At 41.5% G+C, this 19,582-nt stretch overlaps 1 protein-coding gene across 1 annotated transcript in view; it reads right to left on the bottom strand.

Annotated features, from left to right (window-relative positions):
* The window catches only part of LOC124035978 (glutamate receptor ionotropic, delta-2-like), a 676,707-nt gene that overhangs the window by 224,071 nt on the left and 433,054 nt on the right, over nucleotides 1–19,582 (bottom strand). The window contains 1 exon segment of the mRNA XM_046349997.1: nucleotides 8,533–8,738. Within this exon segment, the coding sequence (XP_046205953.1) occupies nucleotides 8,533–8,738 (206 nt within the window).

The following is a 19,582-nucleotide window of genomic DNA, read 5'->3' as shown; positions in this document are numbered from 1 at the left end:
CCGAAGACACGCACAGGAAGCCTGGTGCAGGGAGCTGCCACCGGAGGGCTGGTGCGTGGAGGTGGTACTGCATAGACCGGACCGTGCAGGCGCACTGGAGCTCTGAAGCACCGAGCCTGCCCAACCTTACCTGGTTGAATGCTCCCGGGCGCCCTGCCAGTACGGCGAGGTGGAATAACCCGCACTGGGCTATGCAGGCAAACTGGGGACACTATGCGCAAGGCTGGCGCCATGTATGCCGGCCCAAGGAGACGCACTGGAGACCAGATGCGTAGAGCCGGCTTCATGGCACCTGGCTCGATGCCCACTCTAGCCCGGCCGATACGCAGAGCTGGTATGTGCCCGGTCTCTCTCGCCCTTCGGTAAGTGCAGTAAGTTGGCGCAGGTCTCCTACCTGGCTTCGCCACACTTCCTGTGTCCTCCCCACCAATACATTTTTTGGGGCTGACTCTCGGGCTTCCAACCACGCCGCCGTGCTGCCTCCTCATACCAGTGCCTTTCCGCCTTCCGCGCCTCCAGCTCTTCTTTGGGACGGCGATATTCTCCTGGCTGTGCCCAGGGTCCTTTACCGTCCAACTCGTCCTCCCATGTCCAGTCCTCCTTGTGCTGCTCCTGCTGCCGCTGCCTGTCACCACGCCGCTTGGTCCTGTTGTGGTGGGTGATTCTGTCACGATCGTCGTAAGGAATGGACCAAAATGCAGAGTGGTATGTGTTCATGATGATTATTTAATTAAAGAAAGCACTGAACACTGAATACACACTATACAAAACAATAAACAAATAACGACCGTGAAGCTATAATGAGAACTGTGCTGACACAAGCAACTAACATAGACACATAAAAAAAGCAAACTATGGTCAGTGTGTGACAGTCTTTCACATCAAATTTGTCTCTCGACCTGTGTGCATCTACGTTGTAAACTTTCATTCATAGGCTAAGTTGTAGCAACCTCATGATGGGTACACTGTAGGTAAAATTTCAGTATCATGTAGTAGCCTAAACCTATCGCTGTTACATTTAACTGGGTGAACGAAACATGAATGATAGTCATCCAAAAGGCTGTAATAGAAGTATGGTATGTAATGATCATGGGAAAACAAATCATACTCCCTTATCTGAAACGGCACGGTAGTTTAGTCATTTGTAGATACTGGTTCATGTCTTGGCCATAAAGCCAACCAAACAGAGCTAACCAAAGGATTAAATAATGCAGGGTTGAATGTGTGTTTGTCTACAAAGTGTGTTTGGAGAGCGGAGCACTGCTTAGGTTGAAAAACATGCCCACGCCAACGTGTGGAGCTAACAGATGTTTAACAGTTCTTCCTGCTGTGTTAGAGCAACACACACACGCAGGCACACACACAAAATTCACACACAGGCACACTACACTACAAACTACACACATACACATACTGTACACGCACACACATGTACACACACTGCTATACACACACACACATGCAGGCACACACACACACACACACACACACACACACACACACACACACACACACACACACACACACACACACACACACACACACACACACACACACACACACACACACACACACACACACACACACACACACACACACACACACACACACACACACACACACAGGAAGCGAGGGGTAGTGTGCCGTAGCAGCCCTTGCTACAATCAGTTCCCATCTGGCAGAAGAGCCTAATACATTTCACGAGGCCCTCCTGTGACGAATGACTTCACAAATAAACTTGATTAAGTTAAAACATACTCGGGCATCCTCTCCAAGCTAGAGAAATCTTGTCATCAATTTTATCCCCAAATCGGTATCCATTTTACACTATCTAACCGTAGAACAGAACATCCTTTCAAAGGTAATTTATTTTAGTTTTATAAATTCAACCTTGGTCCCATATACAGTGCATTCGGAAAGTATTCAGACCCCGTGACTTTTTCCACATTTTGTTACGTTACAGCCTTATTCTAAAATGGATTAAATCAAACTTCACCGTAGGGATCGTGACAGATTTCCTCCAGATGTGACGCTTGGCATTCAGGCCAAAGACTTCAATCTTGGTTTCATCAGACCAGAGAATCTTGTTTCTCATTGTCTGAGAGTATGTTGGTGCCTTTTTGGGAAGTTCTAAGTGGGCTGTCATGTGCCTTTTACTGAGGAGTGGCTTCTGTCTGGCCACCCTACCATAAAGGCCTGATTGGTGGACTGCTGCAGAGATGGTTGTCCTTCTGGAAGGTTCTCCCATCTCCACAGAGGAACCCTCAGGCTCTGTCAGATTGACCATTGAGTTCATGGTCACCTCACTGACCAAGGCCCTTCTCCCCCGATTGATCATTTTGGCTTGGCAGCCAGTTCTAGGAAGAGTCTTTGTGGTTCAACACTTTTTCCATTTAAGAATGATGAAGGCCACTGTGTTGTTGGGGACATTCAGTGCTGCATACATTTTTCTGTACCCTTCCCCAGATCTGTGCCTAGACACAATCCTGTCTCGGAGCTCTGAGGACAATTCCTTCAACCTCATGGCTTGGTTTTTTCTCAACTGTGGGACCTAGACAGGTGTGTGCCTTTCTAAATAATGTCAAATAATTTTAATTTACCACAGGTGGACTCCATTCAAGTTGTAGAAACATCTCAAGAATGATCAATGGAAACAGGATGCACCTGAGCTCAATTTCGAGTATCATAGAAAAGAGACTGAAATAAGGTATTTCAGTATTTCATTTTTTGCAGAAATGTCTAGAAGCCAGTTTTCGCTTTGTCATAATGGGGTGCTGTGTGTAGATTGATGAGATGTTTTTTATTTATTTAATCCATTTTAGAATAAGGCTTTAACTTAACAAAATGTGGAAAAAGTCAAGAGGTCTGAATACTTTTCAAAGGCACGAGCCGTCTCAAGTTCCAGCTTTCTGAGTCTCCAGCCATGAAAATGTCAAGTGCTCCCTGTGGTGGAAGTCTTGAAATCTTATGAAGTCTTATGAAGGCCATATACAGTGCATTCGGAAGGTATTCAGACCCCTTGACTTTTCCACATTTTGTTACGTTACAGCCTTATTCTAAAACTGATTAAATTGTTTTTCCCTTCATCAATCTACACACAATACCCCATAATGACAAAGCAAAAACAGGTGCAAATGAATGGGGAAAAAATACACATGTAAATGTGATATATATATATATATATATGTATGAACCTTTGGCAGTGATTACAGTCTTCTTGAGTATGACGCTACAAGCTTGGCACACCTGTGTCATGACGTTGGCCTGGGGGTAGATTTATGACAGTCATAAATACCTCTCCCCCCTTTTTCCTCTCTCTACCCTACTGATGTTACATTTGCAAACACCTTGGTTAACATAGAGATTCTGGGAACATCAGAAGGTGGGGGGAAATAAACTATATTCTGGTAATCAACCAATTGAACATATGCGGTGGTACTTAATGAATATGATGTCATTTCGGTTGTCATCTGAGACATTCACATCAATGATAAGATGACAAACTCTACAGTGGAAAGTCTACACATCAGAGTTATCGGATTCACATGGAATTGTTGTTCAATTTAAATGTTTGAATATGAAATTATTCGTGATGGGATGAAATGTGATTTTAGCTTCTAAAATGTGAGAATTGGGTTTTTATAAGGTTAGGGCTCTGCTCAATCAGTGGCCCGCCCCTGTGAAGGGACATGGGCCATAAAACTTTTCAAACACGCCCTCCTCTCCCTTCCTATATAAAGCCTTGACGACAATATAACCTGTTCCGAAAGGATGTGAGGACGACGGTCCGATGTCAGAATGGTTCAGAAAATAACTACAGAATGAAGCCAACATCAGCGTGAGCTTTGGTTGCGAATGGTATGAACTTTGAACTCTTTTTCACTACAGAAGTGATACCTCCTAGCCGTTGAGTTAGCAACAGCAGCTGCAAACGCAGGTTAGGAAGGAACAGACAGACTATCCCGTCTACCACACAACGACGTTACTACAACGTATCCAATTGACCACCAGAGACATTCTTCAAAGGACAAAGGACTCGGTTTGGCAACACGGCCTTCCATCTACCAGCAACCTACCAAAGCTCAGAGTAAATATTTATTGCATTTTCCTTTTCCAAATGGGGGGTAAATGCATAAGATACTGTATTTACGATAGCACAGCTTTTTCCCTTTGTTCCTCAGTCTTCCCGCTCTTTCACTCAAACCCAGCCCCTTTTCTTTGGTGTAACCAGCTGTCATATCTGTTCCGCCCGCTAGGGACGTTTTCCTTTATGATGTAATTTGTAATCAAGTTATGATTAATTATGTGTATATGCAATTCTGTGTGATTAGTTAGGTATTTAGTAAATAAATAATTAAACCCAATTTTGTATTGCTGATTCAACTTGTTAGCCAGGGTTTGTGAATAATTTACAACTTTCAGATGAGAATGAGGATTAATATTGACTGCTATTGATGTAAAATATTACTAGGTGTATTCGGAAGATAACAGCTCTATAAATATTCTTTTGTGGTGCCCCGACTCTCTAGTTAGTTACATTTACATGATTAGCTCAATCAGGTAATATTAATTACGGAGAAATTATTTTATAGAATAGCATGTCATATCACTTAATCCGGCATAGCCAACAACACGACACCTGTATTTGGGGAGTTTCTGAGATTCTTCGTTGCAGATCCCCTCAAGCTCGTGTTAGATGGGGATCGTCGCTGCAGAACTATTTTCAGGTCTCTCCAGAGATGTTCGGTCGGGTTCATGTCCGAGTTATGGCTGCAGAAATGTCGGTACCCTTCCCCAGGTCTGTGCCTCGACACAATTCTGTTTCGGAGCTCAAAGGACAATTCCTTTGACCTCATGCCTTGGTTCTTGCTCTGACATGCACTGTCAACTGTAGGACCATATATATACCCAAATCATGTCCAATCAATTGAATTTACCACAGGTGGACTCCAACCAAGTTGTAGAAACTTCTCAAGGATGATCAATGGAAACAGGATGCGCCTGAGGTCAATTTCGAGTCTCAAAGCCAAGGGTCTGAATACTTAAATATTTTAATAACCTATTTTTGCTTTGTTATTATGGGTTATTATTATGGGTTATTGTGTGTAGATTGATGAAAACAGTGAATTGAATCAATTTTAGAATAAGGCTGTAACGTAACAAAAACAAAACGGATCTGAATACTTTCCGATTGCACCCATTGGTGACACTTCCCTGGTTACCCAAGCAGTATATTAGAGACAGTTTGCGCTGTTCTGAGAAGGGAGTAGTACACAGCGTTGTACGAGATCTTCAGTTTCTTGGCAATTTCTCGAATGGAATAGTCGTTGTTTCTCAGAACAAGAATAGACTGACGAGTTTCAGAAGAAAGTTATTTTGTTTAGAAAATCTGCCTTTTGCAGCTACAATAGTCATTTACAACATTAACAATGTCTACACTATATTTCGGATCAATTTGATGTTATTTTAATTTTAACAATTTTTTTTTGCTTTTCTTTCAAAAACAAGGACATTTCTAAGTGACTCCAAACATTTGAACGGTAGTGTACATACACACACACTACATATGCACAAACACACACAATATCCATACACATGGATACTGATGCCACACACACACTTACACACACCTACTTTCACACTCACCACATTCTGCTGCTACTGTCTATTATCTATCCTGTTGCCTAGCCACTTCACCCCTACCTAGATGTACCTAGCTACCTCATTTATCTTGTACACCTACACATGGGCTCGGTACTGGTACTCACTGTATATAGCCATTGTTATTTTGACTGTTTATTGTTATTCCTCATTGACTGTGAATTTATTCAAATGTTCTACCTTCAACTGTATTGTTATAAAAGGACTAATATGTAAGCATTTCACTGTTAAGCCGAAACCACACAGAGAGACAGAATAGAGAGCACCCACTAACATACACTGCATAGTGTATGTCAACTTTATTGCCATGAGATTCCATAATAAACAGTTATGTTCACTATGTAGCCCTTGTGAATTATTGTTGTGTGCTCCTTTTGACTCACCTTATATGTCCTACGGGAGCCACCGTACCTGCCTCCTGTTAACGTGAGGAGAATTGTAGCTAATAGACCCTATCAGTTTTTAAAGAGTTTAGCTAGTCTCATTCTTTCCACATAACAGTGTTCTCTCTTGAACAGAGTTCCTAGAGTTCCCCAGCTGTATCCTGCCTAATCTATATGCCTGTGCTGGAAATAAAAAAACATGTTTATTTTTCTTTAAAATATGTATTATAATAATAACATGTATTATAATAATAATAAACACTTTTTAACTATTCACAATTCCAGACGTAACAATGCATAAACAGCCTATTTTCTGGAATTGTATCGGCTCACTTTACCAGCATTGCTTCATGTAGACGCAAGGGGAAAAAAAGACTTGCCGTCTCTTCGCCGTCTACTCTCATTCACTACCAGGCATTCTAATTCCAGCATGTACACGCTCGTTCATGCAAGTCAAAACAAAAAACCCTTTCGTTTGATTTGGCCTTTAGTCTACACTTGTCGTTTTACAAAGCATGTGACAAATAACATTTGATTTGATTTCAGGCAGTCTTTTCAAATAGCTCTTACACTTAAAGGGCATTATCATCATTTTCAGAATTTCACAGTATCATTCCAACCTCATCCCATGGAAGTATACACACAGTGGCCAGTTTACACCACCCCGTTCATGAAAATGGTTTGCTCCTACAGACAGTGAGTCACATAGCCGTGGCTTGCTATATAAATCAGGCAGATAGGCATCCAGTTTATAGCTCGATTGAACGTTAAAATGGGCAAAACGAGTGACCTAAGCAACTTTGAGCGTGGTATGATCGTCGGTGCCAGGCTCGCAGGTGCCAGGCTCGCCGGTTCCAGTATCTCAGAAAAGGCCGGCCTCCTGGGCTTTTCACGCACGACGTCTAGGGTTTACCGAGATTGGGCGACAAACAAAAAACATCCAGTCAGTGGCAGTCCTGTGGACAAAAACAGCTTGTTGATGAAAGGTCGAAAGAAAATGGCAAGAACCGTGCAAGCTAACAGGCGAGCAAAATAATGGAGCAGTTGAACAGTGTTGTGCAGAATGGCATCTCGTAACACACAACTCGTCAGTCCTTGTCATGGATGGGCTATTGCAGCAGACGACCACACTGCGTTCCCCTCCTATCAGCTAAAAACAAGAAGAAGCGACTAGTGGGCACGCGATCACCAACACTGGACAATTGAGGAGCAGCAAAACACTGCCTGGTTCGATGAATTCCGGCTACTCATGCATCATGCTGATGGTAGAGTCAGGATTTGGCGTAAGTAGCACTAGTCCATCACCCTATCCTGCCTGGTGTCATCGGTATAGGCTGGTGGCGGTGGTGTAATAGTATGGGGGAATGTTTTCCTGGCAAACATGAGGTCCCTTGTTAGCAATTGAGCAATGTTTCCATGCCCTGAAGAATTCAGGCTGTCCTGGAGACAAATGTGGGTCCGACTCGGTACTAGATGGGTGTACCTAATAAAACATAGGAATATCCCGTTTTTGACTGCACTGGGCCTTTATCTCTAATATCTTACAAGTACGAATAAAGGGAATTAGGGAACCACCACAGAGAACCATTTGACACTGTGGATTGGGCTTCCTAAGTGCTTATCAATTGACAATTAGTTATGTATTAGCAGCTTCTTAGCACTTATTGATCATATGTAAACATAGCTAATTTGGGGATAATACAATATTAGGAATTATTAGACCCGGTGTTTTAAGCAGTGATTGTCTCCATGAGGTATATGAGTGGGAATGTGGAAGAGAGAATGTAACTTGTAGTAGTGTGGAAAAGTTTAGGTCCTATGTGTAACAGGCATCGTTGTGCCTCCTTAACGGTATAGCTTCCTTCGTCATGATCCCGCACTGGACCCCGATCTTTGATCCTCTGCCTTGCAAATACACGTGAGAACCTGTTTTAGCCAATTACTCTACATAAAAACAGAAGATTGTATAGCGTGAGACATGTATGTATGTATGTATGTATGTATGTATGTATGTATGTATGTATGTATGTATGTATGTATGTATGTATGTATGTATGTATGTATGTATGTATGTATGTATGTATGTATGTATGTATGTATGTATGTATGTATGTATGTATGTATGTATGTATGTATGTATGTATGTATGTATGTATGTATGTATGTATGTATGTATGTATGTATGTATGTATGTATGTATGTATGTATGTATGTATGTGAATGTGTGTATGTATGTATGTATGTATGTATGTATGTATGTATGTATGTATGTATGTATGTATGTATGTATGTATGTATGTATGTATGTATGTATGTATGTATGTATGTATGTATGTATGTATGTATGTATGTATGTATGTATGTATGTATGTATGTATGTATGTATGTATGTATGTATGTATGTATGTATGTATGTATGTGTGTGAATGTGTGTATGTATGTATGTGTGTGTGTGTGTGTGTGAATGTGTGTATGTGTGTGTGTGTACCTCAGTGATGAAGGCTTTGGCAGTGGCGGGGCTCATGAAGAGCACGGCCCGGCGCAGCGTGTCCCGGTAGCGGTGGAGCTCCTCCACCCTCATGGTCCGGAACATGCTGGTAATCATCATGTTGATGTTGGACTCTACCTTCTGAAGCGACACGTCCATGCCTTGCTGAGACGTCTTGTCCAGGAAGTCCTGGATCCCACGGATATCTATATGGAAAAAGAGGGAGGGATGGGTGGAGAGGGAGGATGGGGTAGAGCAATAGGGGCAGGGGAGGTGGGGAGGGAGAGGGGGATAAATGGGGACGAGATGGAGAAAAGGAGAGGGATTTGCATCACATTCATTACGCGGACACCTGTCAGTCACAGTTTGGTGAACAAGTCGCCAGATAAAACATCCGAGCCGCTATTGTCGAATTAAAGACATGTCAATAAACTCACTGACCATCTTTCCACAAACTATAAAACAGGTTATTGGAGATCAGCTTTCACTGTTCCCCCTTCATATGTATTTGGATACCGGTGCTATAAAATCACAGTATTATCAATTCACTTTAATCACATTTGCTCTTGTAGAAAAAGGTTGGAATACATGGACCATTAGCATTTCAGTGTGCTGAAGTGAGACCTGTGTAGTACATCTGTCACTGCAGTGATGAGGCTGATGTCTCACAGAGGATGTAAATAAAACATGAATCATAGCCAGAGAGCTGACTGGCTGCTCATCTCCTAGCAAAAATGGCCCCATGTCCCACACCAGCCTGACATGGGGTAGCCCACAACAAGCCCAACACAGGCTAGCCCACACCAATCCCACATCAGCCCAACACAGGCAAGCCTGCACCAAGCCCTAACCAGCCCAACACAGGCTAGCCCAACATGGGCCAGCCCACACCAAGCCCAGCAAGGTCTAGCCTACAAAAGCACAGCTACTTCATCATGTAGAGTCGTGGGCTTGTTAGAATATTTGGGGGGCGTAGTTTACAAATACCTAAATCATGTTGTTAAGTTAAAAAAAGAATACAAGATAAAAATTGCTGACACCCTTCAAACCAATTCGGGTTCAAAACTTTACAGTAATGATCTCGGAATCATCTTTCTTCAAATATAACCTTATAGTTAGTTCTATGTTCACACGTTCTTTTTGTGAAACCATTTCTGAGAGTGTCGTTTCAGTTGAAGTATTCTGTTGTGTGATGGCAACAAAAAATGATATTGTACACTGCCAGTGTGTTAAAACCTTTGAGACCGGGGGCAGTATTGAGTAGTTTGGATGAATAAGATGCCCCATGTAAACTGCCTGTTACTCAGGCCCAGAAGCTCGGATATGCATATGCATGGTAGTATTGGATAGAAACCACTAAAGTTTCCAAAACTGTTACAATAATGTCTGTGAGTATAACAAAACTGATATACCAGGCAAAAACCTGAGGAAAATCCATCCAGGAAATGCTATTATTTTGAAATGGCTGTTTTACCATTGAAAGCCTATCCCCCATACAAAGACTTATGACCCAGTTCACGATCCCTATGGCTTCCACTACATATGGTCAGTCTTTACGCATTGTTTCAGGCTTTTACTCTGAAAAATGAGGGAGAAACACCACTTTCAATGAGAGGACAGTGGAAATTTCCAGAAATGTTTCCTGCGCGTGACCGGGATTGCGCAGTGACCGGGAGTGGTCTTGTATGTCTTCCATTTCCTAATAATTGCTCCCACAATTTCTTCAAACCAAGCTGCTTACCTATTGCAGATTCAGTCTTCCCAGCCTGGTGCAGGTCTACAATTTTGTTTCTGGTGTCCTTTGACAGCTCTTTGGTCTTGGCTATAGTGGAGTTTGGAGTGTGACTGTTTGAGGTGTGGACAGGTGTCTCTTTATACTGATAACAAGTTCAAACAGGTGCCATTAATATAGGTTACGAGTGGAAGGACAGAGGAGCCTTTTAAAGAACAAGTTACATGTCTGTGAGAGCCAGAAATCTTGCTTGTTTGTAAGTGACCAAATACTTATTTTCCACCATAATTTGCAAATAAATTCATTAAAAATCCTACAATGTTATTTTCTGAATTTGCTTTTCTCATTTTGTCTGTCATAGTTGAACTGTACCTATGATGAAAATTACAGGCCTCTCTCATCTTTTTAAGTGGGAGAACTTGCACAATTGGTGGCTGACTAAATACTTTTTTGCCCCACTGTATATCTTTAAGCCGATGTATAACACTTGCATGTTTTAGGAATTTTTACTATGAAATTTTTGTTGTTTGAATTTGGTGCTCCTATCCCCAATATCAAAATACTTTGATAAGTAAATGTGACATTATTCTGGTAAAAATATATATGATAGTAAGAACTTAACTGTCTTTCTGATCCATTGTAGCAGGCATGTGATCCAAAGGGGTCGGCTTATTTCAGGGGAAGTGAGGTCTGCCCTCAGGGCCATCTGCCTTGGGCCCAATGTGGGAAGCCTATGTGGGGCCAATATTTTAGCCAGCATTGGATCTACATCGTGCCAATGTGGTCATGTTTGCTCTCTCTCTCTCTCTCTCTCTCTCTCTCTCTCTCTCTCTCTCTCTCTCTCTCTCTCTCTCACTTTATCTCTCTCTCTCTTTCTCTCTCTCTCTCTCTCTCTCTCTCTCTCTCTCTCTCTCTCTCTCTCTCTCTCTCTCTCTCTCTCTCTCTCTCTCTCTCTCTCCACCCTGTCTCTTCCCCGCTCTCTCTCAGGTACAAGGGCAGGCCTTATCAAATCCATTACGTAGCTGCGTCGCTGGCTGAATGCACAATCCAACTCCTACCAAAGACGAGTGCAAAGGTGGCTTCAAAAATGTGCTACTGATTCAGATGTGCGGGCAAAGCAATAATTTGCTAAAGTTGTGCTTTGGGCTCTGAATGAATCGGTTTCGTGGTACACTAACTCAGGCTGTGTCTTTCTTTTAGCTTTCTATGTCAAGAACTACACAGTACAACTTTTTCAATTAAATCCTAGTCCTATAGTGTTGAGATATATACTATATATATACAGTGGAAGTCTGAAGATTACATACACTTAGGTTGGAGTCATTAAAACTAGTTTTTCAAACACTCCACAAATTACTTGTTAACAAACTATTATTTTGGCAAGTCGGTTAGGACATCTACTTTGTGCATGACACAAGTAATTTTTCCAAGAATTGTTTACAGACAGATTATTTAACTTATTATTCACTGTATCACAATTCCAGTGGGACATACGTTTACATACACTAAGTTGACAGTGCCTTTAAACAGTTTGGAACATTTTGGAGAAATGTCCTCTGGTCTGATGAAACAAAAATAGAACTGTTTTGCCATAATGTCCATCGTTATGTTTGGAAGAAAAAGGGGGAGGCTTGCAAGCAGAAGAACACCATCCTAAACATGAAGCACAGGGGTGGCAGTATCATGTTGTGGGGGTGCTTTGCTGCAAGAGGGACTGGTGCACTTCACAAAATAGATGGCTTCATGAGGAAGAAAAATGATGTGGATATATTGAAGCAACATCTCAAGACATCAGTTAAAGCTTGGTTGCAAATGGGTCTTCCAAATGGACAATGACCCCAAGCATACTTCCAAAGTTGTGGCAAAATGGCTTAAGGACAACAAAGTCAAGGTACTGGAGTGGCCATCACAGTTACACCAGCTCTGTCAGGAGGAATGGGCCAAAATTCACCCAACGTATTGTGGGAAGCTTGTGGAACGCTACCCAAAACCCGCTACCCAAAACGTTTGACCCAAGTTAAACAATTTAAAGGCAAATACCAGGCAAATACCAAATACTAATTGAGTGTATGTAAACTTCTGACCCACTGGGAATGTGATGAAATAAATAATTCGCTCTACTATTATTCTGACATTTCACAATAAAGTGGTGATCCTAAATGACCTAAGACAGGGAATTCTTACTAGGATTAAATTGTGAAAAATTGAGTTTAAATGTGCATGTAAACTTCCGACTTCAACTATATATATATATATATATATATATATATATATATATATATATATATATATATATATATATATTCAGTATATACACATGATAAAGATGAGCATAAAATAAATGGTTCAAATACTGAGCTTTATTGTATGCTAACAAAATGGGAATTCATCATATTTATACTAATACAATTGCTCAGAGAAAGAAAAGTTTTTCAACAAGTATTATACAGTGGGGAGAACAAGTATTTGATATACTGCCAATTCTGCAGGTTTTCCTACTTACAAAGCATGTAGAGGTCTGTAATGTTTATGATAGGTACACTTAAATTGTGAGAGACTGAATCTAAAACAAAAATCCAGAAAATCACATTGTATGATTTTTAAGTAATTCATTTGCATTTTATTGCATGACATAAGTATTTGATCACCAACCAACCAGTAAGAATTCTGGCTCTCACAGACCTGTTAGTTTTTTCTTTAAGAAGCCCTCCTGTTCTCCACTCATTACCTGTATTAACTGCACCTGTTTGAACTCGTTAGCTGTATAAAAGACACCTGTCCACACACTCAATAAAACAGATTCCAACCTCTCCACAATGGCCAAGACCAGAGAGCTGTGTAAGGATATCAGGCATAAAATTGTAGACCTGCACAAGGCTGGGATGGGCTACAGGACAATAGGCAAGCAGATTGGTGAGAAGGCAACAACTGTTGGTGTAATTACTAGAAAATGGATAAAGTTTAAGATGACGGTCAATCACCCTCGGTCTGGGGCTCCATGCAAGATCTCACCTCGTGGGGCATCAATGATCATGAGGAAAGTGAGGGATCAGCCCAGAACTACACGGCAGGACCTGGTCAATGACCTGAAGAGAGCTGGGACCACAGTCTCAAAGAAAACCATTAGTAACACACTACGCCGTCATGGATTAAAATCCTGCAGCGCACGCAAGGTCCCCCTGCTCAAGCCAGCGCATGTCCAGGCCCGTCTGAAGTTTGTCAATGACCATCTGGATGATCCAGAGGAGGGATGGGAGGAGGTCATGTGGTCTAATGAGACAAAAATAGAGCTTTTTGGTCTAAACTCCACTCGCCGTGTTTGGAGGAAGAAGAAGGATGAGTACAACCCCAAGAACACCATCCCAACCGTGAAGCATGGAGGTGGAAACATCATTCTTTGGGGATACTTTTCTGCAAAGGGGACAGGACGCTGCACCGTATTGGGGGGAGGATGGGTGGGGCCATGTATCGTGAGATCTTGGCCAACAACCTCCTTCCCTCAGTAAGAGCATTGAAGATGGGTCGTGGCTGGGTCTTCCAGCATGACAACGACCCAAAACACACAGCCAGGGCAACTAAGGAGTGGCTCCGTAAGAAGCATCTCAAGGTCGTGGAGTGGCCTAACCAGTCTCCAGACCTGAACCCAATAGAAAATCTTTGGAGGGACCTGAAAGTCCGTATTGCCCAGCGACAGCCCCGAAACCTGAAGGATCTGGAGAAGGTCTGTCTGGAGGAGTGGGCCAAAATCCCTGCTGCAGTGTGTGCAAACCTGGTCAAGAACTACAGGAAACGTGTGATCTCTATAATTGCAAACAAAGGTTTCTATACCAAATATTAAGTTCTGCTTTTCTGATGTATCAAGTACTCATGCAATAAAATGAAGATTAATTACTTAAAAATCAAACAATGTGATTTTCTGGATTTTTGTTTTAGATTCCGTCTCTCACAGTTGAAGTGTACCTATGATAAAAATTACAGACCTCTACATGCTTTGTAAGTAGGAAAGCCTGCAAAATCGGCAATGTATCAAATACTTGTTCTCCCCACTGTATTTTTTTCTCCAAAAGTATGGGTTAGAAAAATGTACACCCTTTTTTCAATACATTTCAATACCTCACCTTGCGAGGACAGCAGCACAGAGCCTTTTTCTAAAATGTTTTATGAGTTGGAGAACACATTGGCAGCCTCTGCCAGGATCCTCAGTCAGGATCCGCAAGTGGATCATTCAGCAAGACAATAACACATAGAAATCCACAAATAAATGGTTAATCACAAAATCAACATTTTGCAATGGCCATCTCAATCTCCGGATTTGAAACCCATTGATAAGCTGTGGTTTGAATTGGAGAGGGCAGTCCATATGTACAGGCAAAGGATATCAAGGATCTGTATTCTGTATGGAGGACTGGTCTAAGATCCCTTCCAATGTGTTATCCAACTCAAACATTTTAGAAAAAGACTCAGTGCCGTTATCCACGCAAGGTGAGGTATTGAAAGTTATTGACGACAGGGGTGTCAATATTCTTTTACCCCTACCCTTTTGGCATTTGTTTTATTACTTGTTAAACAAAATCTCTTTCTCTGACAAATTGTATTAATATAAAATAATATAATTTCAAAAATTCTTTGAGCATACAATATAGCTCAGTATATGAATTATTTTATACGGTCATTTTTTCCTCATCTTTATCAAGAGTGTCAATCATTTCGGACCCCATTGTACACACTATACAGTAGTTAACCTCTTGGAACACTAGGGGCAGTATTTCATTTTTGGATGAAAAAACGTTCCTGTTTTAAACAAGATATTCTGTCACCAAAAGATGCTCGACTATGCATATAATTGACAGCTTTAGAAAGAAAACACTCTGACGTTTCCAAAACTGCAAAGATATTATCTGTGAGTGTCACAGAATTGATGCTACAGGCGAAACCAAGATGAAACTTCAAACAGGAAATGAGCAACATTTTTGAGGCGCTGTTTTCCATTGTCTCCTTATATGTCTGTGAATGCGCCCTGAACGAGCCTACACGTTCTGCCGTTTCCCCAAGGTGTCTGCAGCATTGTGACGTGTTTGTAGGCATATCATTGGAAGATTGGCCATAAGAGACTACATTTACCAGGTGTCCGCCCGGTGTCCTTTGTCGAAATTGGTGCGTAATCTCCAGCTGCAAGCATTCTTCCATGTGATTCAGAGGAGAGAGGAGACTTCCAGGAACGATATATCATCGAAGAGATATGTGAAAAGAACCTTGAGGATTGATTCTAAACAACGTTTACCATGTTTCAGTCGATATTATGGAGTTAATTTGGAAAAAAGTTCGGCGTTTTGATGACTGAATTTTCGTTTTTTTTTTGGTAGCCAAACGTGACGAACAAAACGGAGCGATTTCTCCTACACAAAGAATCTTTCAGGAAAAACTGAACATTTGCTATCTAACTGAGAGTCTCCTCATTGAAAACATCCGAAGTTCTTCTTCTTTTATTTGAATGCTTTTCTTGTTTTTGTGAAAATGTTGCCCGCTAAATGCTACGCTAGCTATCAATACTGTTACACAAATGCTTGTTTTGCTATGGTTGAAAAGCATATTTTGAAAATCTGAGATGACAGTGTTGTTAACGTATGATGTAGTCGATGTGGTCAAATTATGGCAATGCCTTAGTTGTCATTGTCATCATTAAACAATTAACGGATTGATTGCACCTCATTATGTGCTGGGCCGATGCGATGGTGTAAGCAACATAATGCATAGCTCCTAACCAACACCGAGGGACAGAGAAATAGTGCACAGTCAAGACAACTCAACAATCCAGCTGTGGATGACATCATATGCCAGGGTCTAAAGTTCAGAGGGGGAGAGTTGGCCTGGAGAAGATACCCATGTGGAGGGTGGAGGGAAGGGGGAGGAGGAGGGGAGAGCAGCATGGTGATAATTGTCCAGTGGTGCGCTGGAGAAGGGAGGGAGGGAAGGGACAAGCGACTGACAAGAGAGTTTACTAGGAAGAGGGGACTGGGGGGGGGGGGGGGTCTTGGACACATTTTGGGACACAATGGATCAAAGAATACCCAGAGATCCCTGTTGCTGCAAACGTCACAAGGTCGGCAGCTAGACTGCTGTTTACAACGGGACTGTGTAGGTGCATCTCAGAGAGAGAGAGAGAGATCAAACAGTGAGGAAGAAAACTGTGTTGCTAATGTGAGTTCTTCACTACCGTTACATTTACAGTCATGAGGGTTGATGTGTGCAGGGTTGATGTTGTCACCCACACCTACATGCATCAGACCACAGTGGAAAACTGCCTGGGGAAACGAACAAACAGACGTGTTGGTATGGGCGAAAAGATTGGACTATGAGGCACTTTCAATCTGTAAGAAAACACAGGCGTTTTCACAATCAGCATTAGCCTCTCTTTTATCGTTAGCATAAAGAGAGGAGATTTGACAGTCTAGGTCACAGCTCTACCTCTGGGTATTCCTCCCTCCATGTTTCCCAAAATGTGTCCCGAAATTAAAACAAAGCTGGTGAGTAGAGTCCAAGCCCCGCCCCGTAGCAACACAGGGGCCTATAAGTTGAGACTTCCTGCTGACCTGAGGGGATGCTAGTCTAGGTCTATACACTCTAGCTGTGAGTCAAAGCTAAAAGTATGTGGTTCATCCACTGAACATTGGTGCTGGCTAATTTGATCTGTGTGTGTAAAGTGACATAACATCCTCTCATTCAAGGGTATTTCTTTATTTTTACTATTTTCTACATTGTAGAATAATAGTGAAGACATCAAAACTATGAAATAACACATATGGAATCATGTAGTAAGCAAAAAAGTTTTGAACAAATTAAAATATATTTTATTGTTGAGATTCTTCAAAATAGCCACCCCTTGCCTTGATGTCAGCTTTGCACACTCTTGACATTCTCTCAAACAGCTTCATGAGGTAGTCACCTGGAATGCATTTCAATTAACAGGTGTGTCTTGTTATAAGTTCATTTGTGGAATTTATTTCCTTATGAATATGTTTGAGCCAATCAGTTGTGTTGTGACAAGGTAGGGGTGGTACCAAGAAGATAGCCGTATTTGGTCCATATTATGGCAAGAACAGCTCAAATAAGCAAAGAGAACTTTAAGATATTATTTTAAGACATGAAGGTCAACTTTTGAAGTTTATTAAAGTGCAGTCACAAAAACCATCCAGCGCTATGATAAAACTGAATCTCATGAGGACCACCACAGGAAAGGAAGACCCAGAGTTACCTCTGCTGCAGAGGATAAGTTCATTAGTTACCACCCTCAGAAATGTGTTATTTCATAGTTTAATGTCTTCACTATTAGTCTACGTAGAATATGACAGTTCAAATTCCTAGGCCCCTATTCATAATAGGTCTCAGAGTAAGAATGCTGATCTAGGATCAGTTTAGCCTTTTAGAACATAATAAATAAGATCACATGAACATGAGGTGACCTGATCCTAGATCAGCACTAATACTCTGAGATGCTTGATTACATGTGGTCCCTGGACTCTCTGGGTCAGGCCTGTGGTTGTAACACTACATCAATCAATATTCAGCAGACTGTAACAAGATACTGTTTATGTCTCAGCCTCTCACATATTATAGGTCCCTATAGCACGTCATTACCTTAACCATATCCCCCGCACAATACAACAACTTCAAGTGAGTTGTGCATCCATAACAGTAAACCTTGTCTCCCTATTCTAACAATCTTAATCTTTCTTTATCAAGGGAGCTGTTACAATTCATAGCCAATGGTGCCAAACCAAATTCAATTACATTCCTTGATTTATCTGCATTAGCCGTACTACTCTCATGCCCGCCCTCTATGTGTGTGTCTCAAATCACAAGCGTGTGTGTGTGTGCCTGTGTGTGTGTCTGTGCTATATGCCTTTATGCTGATTGAGTGAGGTGTAGGTCTCGGGCTGCCTCCATCAATCCCAGAGTAGCTGCAGCATCTCTTCTGTGCCTAATGCTTTTACTACGCTTCACAACACACCTGCACTACAAAGAGCTCAAAAACAAACCTGGCTACATCGCACCATAAATCTCTCCCCATCACCTTGGAAGAGAAAGGGCTCCCTGTAAATATGAAAGACTAAGACAAGGAAGTATGGAGACTCACATTTGAGGCTCGGATCACAGCCACCTTGAGAATGCGGTTCTGTGTGGCTCAGTTGGTAGAGCATGGTGCTCGCAACTCCAACAGCCTTGGATTCGATTACCTCTGAGGCCACCCGCACGAAAACGTATGCACGCACGGATGTAAGAGTTCTGTTTTACATTTTTTTTATTTTTTTATATAACCTGTATTTAACCAGGAAAAGCCCATTGAGACCCAGAGTCTCTTTTTCGAGGGAGAACCGGCCAAGGCGGCAGTAACAATCAATACATGACATAATTAAAACATACAATACAACAACATGATCCAGCCTAAAAAAAGCATTTACACTCCTCTGTAACAGTCTCCCATCAATATTCTAATTTCAATCAGTGGCACTAACATATCTAGATGAAGCATGGATAAAAGTGTATGCTAGATGGCATATATTATTATTTTACGACCTTGAGGAGCACGGCTGCTCACCAGGAACTAAACGTCGCCCCCTTCCCAAAGAGTCATATTTAGAATCCGACCGTTTGTTTTATGTTATTTTATGTATGTCTTCAATTGTAAGTATGTTGCAATTTGAAATGTTCTGTAAGCATGTTTGCGATTTTAAATGTAATAAGGTAATGAATCGTTTGATTTCAACAGATTGTGTATGTTTAGCATGTTTGTAATATTCTATGTTTGGGTTTGTCAAACTGGCACCCTACACATGTCACCAGATGTTTTGATGAACATAATGTTTCTCTTTCGAGATATGTTCTCTGTCAACATTGACTGAGATGCTTACAACAATTATAGGATGGGATGAACTTTAATCTACCGCCGTATACATGATAAACACTTTACATTACTGCAAGTATGTTTATATTGGTTAGACTTCATCAAATATCAAGCTATACAAAAGAGCAGACACTAGCTATCTTTGATCAATTCAAATAATTATGGAAATATTATCCAAATAATCAAGAGAGGGCTAAAAATCAATATATTTTCTGCCTAATATGTTCATATAAGCACACAGTAGTCGTAGTGGACAAACTCGATCGGTAGTGATACATGTACAGCAGAAGCTCTGACGTTCAAAATCCACAGGAATTCCTGTTTTGGAAAGGGGGCTATAGATTGGTCAAAAGTAGGGCCAATGCTACACGAATAGGAAGGATCCTTTGAATTCCTACGGTGGTAAAAGAGACTCT

This window comes from Oncorhynchus gorbuscha, linkage group LG05 (assembly GCF_021184085.1).
Source record: "Oncorhynchus gorbuscha isolate QuinsamMale2020 ecotype Even-year linkage group LG05, OgorEven_v1.0, whole genome shotgun sequence".
Classification (NCBI taxonomy): domain Eukaryota; kingdom Metazoa; phylum Chordata; class Actinopteri; order Salmoniformes; family Salmonidae; genus Oncorhynchus; species Oncorhynchus gorbuscha.
This window is presented reverse-complemented; position numbering and strand designations above follow the sequence as displayed.